The 12,523-nt window shown below is 48.4% G+C and overlaps 1 protein-coding gene across 16 annotated transcripts in view; it reads right to left on the bottom strand.

Annotated features, from left to right (window-relative positions):
* Nucleotides 1–244: 244 nt before the first annotated feature.
* Nucleotides 245–12,523, bottom strand: part of Tmcc3 (transmembrane and coiled-coil domain family 3) — a 286,150-nt gene continuing 273,871 nt past the window's right edge. For 15 of the 16 annotated variants that reach the window (XM_076554639.1, XM_076554640.1, XM_042263650.2 and 12 more), the window contains one exon: nucleotides 4,795–9,186. In XM_076554639.1, the coding sequence (XP_076410754.1) occupies nucleotides 8,884–9,186 (303 nt within the window). In that variant the 3' untranslated portion in view covers nucleotides 4,795–8,883. Of the gene's footprint in view, nucleotides 633–4,794; nucleotides 9,187–12,523 lie in introns of those variants that run through there. The other variant, XM_076554647.1, reaches the window with a different exon arrangement.

Below are 12,523 nucleotides of genomic sequence, written 5' to 3'. Positions count from 1 at the left end.
AAGAATCACAAGCCATGGTTACCTTTCTAGAGCTTTATTGGGAGAGAAGGGGAGAGAGAGAGAGAGAGAGAGAGAGAGAGAGAGAGAGAGAGAGAGAGAGAGAGAGAGAGAAGAGAGAGAGAGAGAGAGGAAGAAAGAGAAAGATCACTCGGAGGGGAAGAATACGGAAGGAGAGAATGCGGAAAGAGAAGGCACACCTGCTTTTTAGGCCGGGATGCCATCGCAGGCTGGTGACATAATTAAGGACACAATCCTTGTGGTACACACACAGTGTTCTTCTACAGAAGCACAATGCTTCCATTATGAAAACAACAACCACTGTCTTTCTCCTCTGTCAGTCCTCAGCGTGGATCAAGGGAGCCTGCCTTTGGGTTGTATGGTGATGGAATGTTTGGTTTCAGAAACCGTGTTTTGAGTTGCTGATTATATCGTCTCATAAAACATCATTAAATGAATCTTGGCTTGAGATGAGGACAGAATTTCCAACCATTTCTCAAGTGGCCTTAAATATACTTCCACCGTGTTGTACCAGCATTGGTGATTATAGAATCAAAATATCGATCAACTCTGAAAAAACGCTGAAGATGCTCTACATCCTGCCATCTCAAGGACTCAGCCAAGATTTTATCTCCCTGTAAAAACAAGCACATTCATCTCATTAGTATGCAAATTTGCCTTAGTCTTTAGTAAGTGGTGAAATTAAATGTATATAAAACTTGTTTTAAAATAATTTGGGGGGGGGTGTTGGGGAAGTGGCTCCATGGGCAAAGTGCTCGTTGTACAAGTGTGAGGACCTGAGTTCAAATCCCAGTACGCGTGTAAAAGCTGGGTGTGGGCAATGGTCGCCTGTAACCCCAGCAATGGGGGTGGGGTAGGCGTGGCAGTGGCAGTGATGGATGGATCCCTGGAGCTCACTGGCCAGGCAACCTAGCCAATCAGTGTGCTCAGGATTCAGCCCATGTTCCAAAGAATAGGGTGAAGAGCAGTGGAGGAAGATGCCCAAAGCCAATTTCTGGCCTCTGTGAGCATCCACCCTTTGCACACAGTGCATAGAACACACAGAGAGAGAGAGAGAGAGAGAGAGAGAGAGAGAGAGAGAGAGAGAGAGAGAGAGAGAGAGAGGATAAAATAAAAACTATGACTTATTATCAGTCAATTTTGGGTTTGGGTTTGTATATCTAGCTTATATACATATATACCTGATTTATTATCAGTCAGTGTTGGGCTTGTATATCTAGCTTATGTGCATATGCATATATACCTGGGGGGGGCAGTCACAGAACAAGTTTTCAGACAAAGAGGAATTGCTAGTGTAAAACGTAAGAAACTCTAATCTATACCGTATCTATTTGGTATTGCCACGGTCCTGGTGCATCCCACAATCTTCTGCCTACATGACAGTTACATGTAAAGTAGCTGGACGGGGAGAGGGTGGCGAGTACTCTGCCACCTATGATGGCAAACCCAGAGGCTGTTGCACAATGCTGTTAGACTCCATGACTTCACCACATGTGACGGCGAACATTCTCAGATGCTCAGGGCAGTGGTCCTTTTACATCTGAGTGCATGTGTGTGATGGGTGGCTTTTATTGTCAACTTGACACAATTGAGACCCACCTGGGAAGAGAGTCTCAATGAGGGCTTGTCTACACTGGGCTGGCTTGCGAGCATGCCTGTAGATATTGTGTACAGTCAACTGATGGAAGCCTCAGCTCTCCGTGGTCTCACTGTTCCCAAACTGCCTAAGAGTGCAGAGACTGGGCTGGGCACAAGTAGGGAAGCCGATGGGTGTTGTGGGAAATCTGCACACTGTGTGAAGCTGTATTGTTGTGATTGGTGTAATAAAGAGCTGAATGGCCAATGGCTGTAGTAGAACATTTTAAGGTGTGTTACTTTTGTTTATGTTGCATTTGTTGAACTCCGTGAAGCTGTGTTACTGTGCCTGTCTAAAACACCTGGTGGTTTAATAAAGAACTGGCCAATAGCAAGGCAGGAGAAAGGATAGGCAGGGCTGGCAGGCAGAGAGAATATATAGAAGGAGAAAACTGGGAGGAGAGATCTAAGATCTAGGAGCCAGAGAAGGAGGAGGACTCCAGGGACCACTCAGCTACACAGCAAGCCACAGAGGAAGAGGAAGATTTACAGAATAAGAGAATGGGAAAAGCCCAGAGGCAAAAAGGTAAATGGAATAAATTAAGGACAGCTGGCAAGAAACAAGCCAAGCTAAGGCCGGGCATTGATAATTAAGAATAAGCTCCCGTGTGTGACTTATTTGGGAGCTGGGTGGCGCCCCCCCCCAATAAAAGAGTAAAAACAAACAACAACAAATAGCTAGGCAGGAGAGGATAGGCGGGATTTCCAGGGAGAGAGAGGAAGAGGAGGAAGAATCTAGGCATGTGGATTTCGACAGCAGACTTGGACCAAGTCGGATGTGCCCTACTGAGGAAAGGTGAAAGCCACGTGGCAGAACATAGATACAAAGAAGCAAGTTAATCTGAGTTATAAGAGCTAGCTGGGAACAATCCTAAGCTAAAGGCCAAGCTTTCATAATGAATAAGAAGTCTCTGTGTCCTTATTTGGGGACTGGCGATCCAAAGACTGTCCGACAAGAAAGCTTGCTACAGATAAGCATGCATGCATGCATGCATGCATTCGTTGTTCTTTGCTCTTGACTGTGGACGGGATGGGACCAGTTCAAGTTCCTGCCTTGACTTCCCCACAATGACGGACTGGAATCTGGAATCGTGGGCTAAAACAAACCCTCTCTTCCCTACATTGCTTTTCATTGGAAGTGTTTTATCGAAGCCACAGAAATGTGAAACCCGGACATGTTAAAACCAGAAAATAGTGCTTTAGTCTTTAGCCCGTTCATTATTAGCTAGAAATTGACGACTAAAACTTTTCCCCCCACTTATTATTTTTTTTCTAGGAAATGTAGACTAAGAATATGTTGGGCCACACACACCCCATCTTTATAGCATTCTCTATTTCCTACTATTTATAATCTATATCTATATCTATATCTATATCTATATCTATCTATATCTATATATATTCCCTCTATTTATATCTTTAGACATCAAGTTGCAACAGTCCCAAAATAATGGTTATGTCTCTATGATTTCCAGAGACACAGTATTGTCCAGGACAGAGAATGGACTCATCTTTCAAAGCTTTAGCATCACCTGGGAAGTCTAGTGGTCTTGTTTGTACAGGATTCAGGATGGGCAACCAATGGAGAAAGTTGCCTGCAAACAGGGAGCTAAAAGGTCAGGGTGGTGGAGAGGTCAAGGCAACATACTAAATCCTACACTCCCGGGTCATGACCTTGGGAGAAGCGCCTATGACCGAGTTCTAGTCATGCACAGGATGGGGGTAATGAAACCCACATCACTGGTCCAGCTGAGTTCATGCAGCATCAAAGCGATGCCTTGCGAACACTCAAGGCCCATGCCACAGGAAGCCTTCAGAGCAGACTGCTCACGGTAGAGGGATCTGCTCACTCTTGGCCTTCCCGACAGTGTGCACACCTCAGCTGGCATCACCCACATCATTCCCGTCCTCCTTGCTCCAGTTCGTGTGGACTTGGCTTCCCCAACCATCACTTCCTCTCTCCACAAGACTAAGATGTATTTCCTAGCATTCCAGTTACTGACTGAATAACCAACCACCCCTCCCCTTGGGTTCAAGAAACAGGCCACACTTCACACATCACCAACTTGGCTGGTTTTGTGTGTCAACTTGACACAAGCTGTTCATCAGAGAGGAAGTATCCACAGTTGAGGAAATGCCTCCATGAGATCCAGCTGTAAGGCATTTTCTCATTTAGTGATCAATGATGGCACCAGCCCATAAGTGGTACCATCCCTGGGGTGTTGGTCCTGGATTCAGTAAGACAGCAGGATGAGCAAGCCATGGGAAGCAAGCCAGTAAGCAGCACCCTCCATGGCCTCTGCGATCCTGCCCTGTTTGAGTTCCTGTCCTGACTTCCTCCTTGTGAACAGCAATGCTGAAGTGTAAGCCTAATAAACTCTTTCCTCCCCAACTTGCTCTTTGGTCATGGTGTTTAGTTGCAGCAATAGAAACCCTAACTGAGACACCAACTTTCTACAGAAGACATGAAAACTAGTTTTAAAGTTGACTACAGAGGATAAATAGGTAAGACACATGATGTTTTGAGGAATGAAACCATTTTGTATAATGCTACAATTAATGCATGTCCTTATGTATTTGTCTAAAGCCATAGAATAAAACCAAGAATATCCCTAATCTGAATGATGACTCTGGGCAATAATAATGTAACAATGTTGGTTCATCAGCTGTTAACAAAGGTATCACTCTGAGGCCTGGAGGGTTGGTCCAGTGGTTTAAAGCACTTGTTGCTCTTGCAGAGGAGGACCTGGGTTTGATTCCCAGCACCCACATGGTAGCTTACAACCATCTGTAACTCCAGTTTCAGGGAATCAGACATGCTTTTTTGACCTCTGTGTGCACCAGACACACATATGGTATACATATATATGCAGGCAAAACACTCATTCATACACATTAAAAACAAAAAGTACCACTTTGTGGGGAATGTTGATACTCGGGAGATAGGGTGTGCATGTGGGGGCAGGATATTCAAGAGAAATCTTTATACATTTTTTCTCAGCTTGGCTCTAAATCTAAAGCTGCCTTTAAAAGTCTATTTTACACACACATGCATGCGCGCGCGCGCGCGCACACACACACACACACACACACACACACACACACACACACACACATTACAGAGATGGGCTCTGACACATGTGAAAATTTAAGAAATCTAGTTCTTTTATTTAACACCAAAGCAAACATCAAGTGTTTAAAAAAGAATGGCACCTGCTTTGAATTCATTGGTGACACCACCATGGGGAAGATCTACAGAGAAATTACAATTTTAGGCAGATACAAAACTATGTAGCGTCCCACAAGATGGGAATTCTGCAACAGAAGTTACAATCAGCATTCCTGACATTATAGTCAGTGTTGCTGCTACTGACCCAGAGCATCTTAAACACAGAGCACATTTAGTTGAAATGTTTCTTTTAGGACAAACACAGTAGACATGCTTTAAATATATGAGAAGGGCAACATGTAAACCACCCTCACACACTCAAGGTGTTATATCACTTCTGGCCTCTTTAAGTGAAGAGTTGAATCCATGGCAGAAAATTGAATTTTTTGCTTTATTTCTAATGAGTTACCCAGTTCCTGTTAAGGACATATTTTTAAAAGCTCTTTACTTTTGATACAAACAGGCCAATCAAATTGTTTTCTGTGATTTGTCTTTTTAGACCTGTTAAAAATTACATGCTAACTTTGAACCACCTCTCTAAATAAGCCCATATTCATTCCCTGGTGCAAGGTCAAAATTAAGGAAATATGCAAAATAGGTTGTTTAACCACACACATCCTTATCAATAAGCATACGTGTTTTTTTTTTTTCTTTTTCTCTTCCAAACCTCAGACAATCTGGATTCAACACCAAAAACAACAACAAAAAACCCACTATACATTCCCATTCGACACAAAAACAATTTTGGCATTGAAAATTCAACCCAAAAGAACCAAAGTAATTAGTTGCTTGGGGAAAACCAGCTTCCTTACCACATTCCAACCTGTAATTAAGCCTGCTGCTGGGGAAGAGGCAGGGCAGTAAGTCCACACAGAGGGCCATACTTCAATAAAACAAGAGGGACAGGGTATTAACATGAACGAAGGCCAAGAACCCTGAAAGCCACAAGGCCACAAGCCAGGAACTTGGGGTGGGGAGTCCCAAAATCAGTGAAAGTTCGTTCAATGACCATTGCATTGTGAGTGGTTGCTTTTTTTGGAAGGGGGTGGGTGGGTGGGTGGGTGGGTGGGTGGGATTATTCCAGTTTAATCATATACAAAATATAAGCTGAAAAAAAATTCAAAACCCACAAAGAGAACATGTTTAATATTTGCTACTCTTTTATTTTAAAGTTCTGTTCTGTCTTCAATAAACACTCTTCCGGTGATTGATGATGATCATGTCACCAAAGCTCCAGAGTCCAGCATCTAGAATCCCTCACCAGTGTCCCAAAGTGAGCAGGTACTTGCCTACTCACTGACCACTAGTTCTCACCAGGAGAAATGTGTGAGATGTTTACTGCCAACATAAAGTGCAAAACACGACTGGCCGACCCAAGTGTGCATCAGTGCCAACCCCAAGGTGTGTCACAGTTGTGTCACAGTCTCTAATTGTGCATTTATACAATTCACTTCTTCAGTGTGTACGTTGCGCGTTCCAGAGAACAAGGCGCACGCGGGGTGGGTGGGTGGGTGGGGGTGTCATAGCCCTTAAGAGAATAATGAACTGTAGAATCAAAGTCTCCTTGAACTATGCAATCTTCTTAAAAAATAAAAAAGCTTCATGGACTTTCCAAAAGACTGAAGCAAGGATGCCCCATGGGCTGCTTAAACCCGGGTAAAGAAGGGACTTGACATCTAATGGGAGTGGATGGAAATGCGAGTTCTTTAGAAGGGATTTGTGATTTGGGTGCTGAGTCCCCCCACCCCCCACCCATTAGTTTAAGATGGCGTCAGTTTCTAACAGATTCTGTCCAAAGCTCAGACTGAAGGGCGTGGCGTGTGCTCTCTCTAATTTCTTTCCCTACTCGGTCACCAGGGAGAAGAAACCAGGATCACAGGTCTGAGAAGTGTCCATCAAGAACAGTCTTGCTAGGCTGTGCGGGGGTGGGGTGGGGGTGGGGGTGGGGGTGCTGGCATGAGACTAGGCCTGCTCTTCCTGGGTTCTCCTGGAGCCCTAACCGAGCCTCTAAGGCTATATTCATACCCATTCTGTAAACTACCAGCAGCATCACAGCCAACCCCGGCCCTGGCATGTTCTAAGTGCCACGTGGAAATAGTCATAAATGGGAACGGGAGACCAGCTTGCTTCAAGGTGTAGGCAGATGGAGACTGATATCTCCTCCAGGTAAGAGAGCAGGCCATTACAATAAAACACTAAAGAAAGATCATGGTTCTCTCTTCCTCCCTGCTCGACTAGACACCTCCATCCGTCCCGTGTGGGGACACAATCATGGATACACACCCCCATCCCTGATTTCAAAGTACTCTGCATGTCATGTGTATTTTTTTTTTTTTTATTTCTAACAAGCTTGACGCTGGAACTGTTTAGGGTAATGGCTCAATACTTTATGCATTCACTAACATTGCTGAATTATTGGTTTAAAAGTTGGGAGTCTGGGGCAGAGGCTGGAGTTGTATGAGTCCCGTTCACAGAAGCTGGACTTTCACTCAATTGCTATTCCCCTTTCCCCCATCCCCACCCCCAGAACAGTCATCTGCAGGTGATGGTACTTAGATCTTCGAGAGTATCTTCTGGAAGAGAGTAAACACTTAACAGCAGCTTCACACCTTCAGCAGTCGTGGTGCGACCAGGGACTGGGTGGCAGCATCCAACACAACCTTCTCTCTCCCGTTTGTGGTGGGCACAGAAAACCAGCTTCATCGGTGAACGGCACCCCGCGAACACAGCGGCGCCTGCCTGCTGTGTTCTGCTCCCTGGCAGTGCGTGTGTTCTGTGACCTCCCCCAGGACTTGTCTTACTGCGTGCCTACAAGATGGCCGACGGCAACTTAGCCTCGGCCCTGGACTCAGTCCATCTTATTCCTGCTGCCCTTCACGTCCCTAAGTGGACCCCTCCGATCTCATCTGGGTATAAGGCTCCCACTAACCTAGCCACCATCCATCCTCTGACTAGACCAAACGTCCAATCCCTCTTCGGCCTCCCGTGTCCCGCCTCGGCTCCCATGAAGCTTTATGAAGTCTGATTTTTGTTGTCTTTGAGAAAAATAAAAAAAAAAACCGAGCAACGGGAGCATCATTTGTTTGCGTTTCCTGAACAAGCTTTGCAATCTGATCTCCGCAGACCCGAGAGGAGAGTGAATCGCGTGAAAGCGCACCCCGTTCTCTAAGGGGATGTATCACAGTTGACAACTGCCAGAGCATAAGCCTCCCCAGGGATCCTCGCAGCACCCCGGGTTTTCAGAGCTACAGGGTGATCAAGGCCTGGCGACGTGCTCCGAGGGCAGGGCACTTCTCACCAGGTACGATGAGCTCAGGGGTGCGGTTCCCTGGGCATAAGGAGAGCCCGTGCCTACTGGGTATAGAGGGCAGGCGCTACCGGTTAGGCGGACTTTCGCCGCAGAAGCAGCTATAACATGTCCATGTTACAAGGACAGAACACAGTCGACCCCATGTGAACACCACCGGGTACATAACACGACACAGGGTCACCCGGGGGCGAGTGGGATGGATCCCAGAGAGACTGAGCTGCCACAGACCACCCCCCCAAGAGCTCACCGCTGCCAAGTCTTGTGTTTGGCTTCACTTTCTCTGAACCCTACCGCCATCTCCCTGCTGGTTGGGGGGTGGGGGTGGGGCGCTCAGAGAGAACACAGCTGTTAGCGATCACGAAGCTCAGTGTGACAGAGATTCATGGGAAATAGAGGGAGGCGCCTCCCTTTCCTCGGGGTCACCCTTCATGCCCAGCGCTCCACGAACGAACGGGGCTTTATCACCCCGGGCTCGCCAGGTGGGCTGGAGATGTGCTCTGATTAAGGCGGTGAGCAATGTGGGGAGAACTCTGGGACAGTTTCACGTTAACCGCGCACGGGGACCCGTGTTGGCAACCGCTACCGGGTTAAGAGATTCTAATTATTTACACCACACAGCTTCAGTCCCCCTCGCCATCTTTGGCACAGTCGTTCATTCAGGAATTTGGTCGTATGCACAGAGTTTTCTCCAAAATAATAAAAAAAAAAAAAAAAAAAAATTGAGAGACCGTGAAGGCAGGAACCAGCGGGCTCATCTTGGGATTATTGTCCTTTCTATGGCACACAGAATATGGTCCCAGTTTTTACAAAATATTGCGAGGAGAGTCACGGCAAAGAAGGTGCCCAGAATGTGGAAGCGACTCTTCATCATGGGCGAGACGAACTTGGCCAGGGTGGACACGCACACCAGGATGACGGTCATGAAGGCCAGGACCACGTTGATGCATTTCCCCAGCAGCACCTTGGCGTTCACGGCATCCGTCTGCAGGGTCTGCTGCTCCTGTTGGTGCAACTCCAGCTTGGAGATGCGCGTCTGGCAAGATTCCAAGGCTTCCTGTGGGGCGGGGGCGAGAGGAGAGCAAGGATCAGAGGCCAGCGGGAACCACAGGCCTTGTGGGGGAACACATGCCCAGATGTGCCGGAAGCCCCAGCTCTGAACCCCTGGTGCCTGGGCAGCTTCAGACCTCCAAACTGATGGTGAGGGACCAAGCTACAAGGCAGGAAGCCCAAGACTCATTTTACCCTGTCCTGGGTAGTTGTACACATGTGCATGCAACCATAAAACGCCATAAGTGAGCGCTATGGTGATCTACTTTTGTTTGCTTTTGGTGTGAGGTCTCCTGGGAAGTAGTCCAACCTGGCCTTAAGCGTCTAATCCTCCTGCCTCAACCTTCCCAAGTGCTGGGACCTGAGATTTGAGCCACATACCATCATTCCCGGCCACATCCACTTCAGTACATTTATACAGGACATACAGTGAGGCGAAACATTGGCATCTGTTGGCACTGTCAGGAACAAACTGAGAAGGGGTGGAGCCAACTCCGAACCTCACTAGGACTCTCAGGACAAAGGCCCAAGAGCACCCCTTGACACGTCGATTGTCCAACCATCGGTCGGCTCCACCAACGCAGCACCCACCATCTATCTTAATCCATTTTTCCTCTCACATAGTCCCCGTTCCACTGGAGGTCACCAGGACCTCTTGCTCGCCGCGATGTGGCATGAATGTCACACCCCATATGCTCCACCATCCACATTCCCTCTAATAGTCCAAGCGACCTTTGAAAGACACACACATGGGACGCCCCTTTTCATCACACTTTCTAAATCCTTGCTGGGCCCGACCTATGCTCAGCCGTCTTTTCCTGCCTTCCCACAGTGCTCCGGCCAAACCGATTTCTTCCAGGTTCGGAACCTGCTGGGGACTCTGTCCACGCAGTGCACACTGCTGGAAACACCGAAGCGCCCCCTTCTCTTCACCCGTGGATCGCCCACGTGGATCTCAGAGGTCTCATCCTCAGGGACATGGCCGGAGGGAAGCCCTCCGCGACCCAGCGAGTCTCCAGTCAGCCTTTCTGCAGGGCTGGGAGGCACTCAAGTTGCAGACAGACAGACAGTCCCACCTTGCCCTCATTGTCCACCTCAGGGCAGAGCGGTGCTGCATTGCGGCAGGTACCACATACCAGCCGCAGAGCCTGGCGGCCAGTAACAGGATGTCAGTTTCCAGAGGCAAGCCCAACCGAGCCCCTTGGGAACAAAGAGCCACCCAGGAGGTGGCGGCGGCATGCCCGCTCCCCCTCCAGCGCGGTGGCAATCATTTGCCAATGTGCTTGTGCAGCTGGGTACGGTCACCTTTCCAGGCTTTAAGCAAGTATAATGGTTCCAACATTGATTTGCTTTTCTCCTGCTGAATACACTCTCTGGGCCAGAGAACAGGGCTCTCTGTTACTATAGCAACTTTCATTATACTAGGCTACCGACCAAAGGATAAAACTTTTTCAGATCTTCACATTTAAACGGCGCTGGCTGACGGCGCTAACAGGCATGTGCAGGAGGGTGGGTTTGCTTTCAGCGTCGGGGCCAGGTTTTTTGTTTTTTTTTTTCCTCCCATTTTAGGCATGGTATGACAGAGGACCGTCATTTTTGGCACTTTGACTCAGTTTAGGGCAGAGAAGTCCACATCTCCTCGGACTAATCTTAGAATTCACCTTAGAACCGCTGCCAATTTCTCACTAAAAAAGAAAAATCCAAGAAAACGTAGGCAGCGAATTGCAAGTCAGTTTGCCCACGGCGGGCATCGGGAGATGCTAAGCCCCAGGGTGGCCAGGACGTCCTTGGTGTAGTATTTAACTTGTTTTGGATGCAGACAGAGGAAGCGATGATGTTCAGTAGTTCAGACTGGATATTCAGGCTTTTAAAGGGGTGTGTGTGTGTGTGTGGGGGGGGGGGTGTCAGCCAGTTAAAATAACAGCAAACATTGTGTGGATCTGTGGGCACTGGCCACGTGCACCATTGTAGCCCATCCCTGTTGGAAGTCCAGCTTACAAGAACCAAGGACGTAAGCAAGAGAGGAAATCGGAGAGGTTGGATGCTAAGAGCCTTGAGGAATGTTGCTGCTCAAGAGTGAGATAAAGAAGAAAAGCAGCAGGACCTCTTGCCTGTTTATGACGCGCCAGGCGAAGACTCCGGCGCAATAAACGCCTGAACACTCTCTTTCATCTTCTGAACTTTTTGAAGACGAGGGATCGGAGGCACACGGCACTGACTTGGCCGGGCTCCCACGGAGACTGAGGAGTAGAGCCTGCTTTGAGGCTCCGTGACCCTTGTCATCTAGCGAGCCGCTCTTTCTAGTTCTGACTAGAGACGGGAGCTGGGGCATGTTGAGATGAACTCTTCTGAAGTTACAGTCCCCTCGGCGGAGCCCCTCCCGAGGTCTGACCTCCTCACTCCCAGAATGGGTTTCTTAAGAAATGAGGACAATGCTAATCCGAGCCATCTCCTAAACGAGGAAACGGCACATCCAGACACCACCCAGTGATATCCCCGACCTGTTCTAAAGTAAGACGGCCTCGCGGCTGGTCAGACGGCCCAGTGGGCGAGAGCACTGGCTGCCAGTTCTGATGAGCCGAATTCGATTCCCGAGACCCACAGGCAGGAAGGGGAACTGGTTCCTGCAAGTTCTTCTGTAATCATTGTATGTGTGCTGTGGGGCACACACACACACACACACACACACACACACACACACACACACACACACACACGAGTAAATATAATAAAAAATGTTTTAAATAGAGTGACCTAACAGAGGATGGCTCTGTTCCCCACGCCAGTCACTGGGGACGCTGAGGCTCCTCACTCAGAGAACAGCCTATGTCGTCCTCCAGTGTCCCCTGCTCTCTGGGGACCACGTTTCCCGTCAGCTCTGAAGCTCTGCTTCCCAGCACTGTCCAAGCAGACCTCTGGGATCAGCAAACACAAACTCCACCAGGGCAGAATAAAAGCCGGACTGCTGCACGCACACCAGGGAGAAACCGCCATCTTTTGCTGGGATTCAGAGGGCCGACGGCCTTCCTTCCGCTCACACACAGACTACAGAGGATCTGAAAAGGTGAGACTCTTCCTGGTTGTTCTTACCATCTCTTTAGAAAGGTGATCAAGAAGCGAGGCTTGTTTCATAGCAGCCTGGGGGCTGCGGGAGGAAGCCCTGCAGCTGGCCTTTGCTTATGACACGAACTCTCTGTGGATCTGCTCATCCCTTCCTGTCCACCTTCCGGGTCCCGCCTAGCCCTTTCAGTCCAGCCTTCTTAGCCATTCCCAAGGGACGACTCCTGTGGCCCTGTTCGGGTCACATCTCCTCTTTGTGCCTCGGTCTCCAGATCTGGGAAATG

The sequence above is a fragment of the Peromyscus maniculatus genome, chromosome 18 (assembly GCF_049852395.1).
Source record: "Peromyscus maniculatus bairdii isolate BWxNUB_F1_BW_parent chromosome 18, HU_Pman_BW_mat_3.1, whole genome shotgun sequence".
Classification (NCBI taxonomy): Eukaryota; Metazoa; Chordata; class Mammalia; order Rodentia; family Cricetidae; genus Peromyscus; species Peromyscus maniculatus.
Note: the sequence above shows the minus strand (reverse complement) of the source record. Positions and strands in the feature narration are given on the sequence as shown.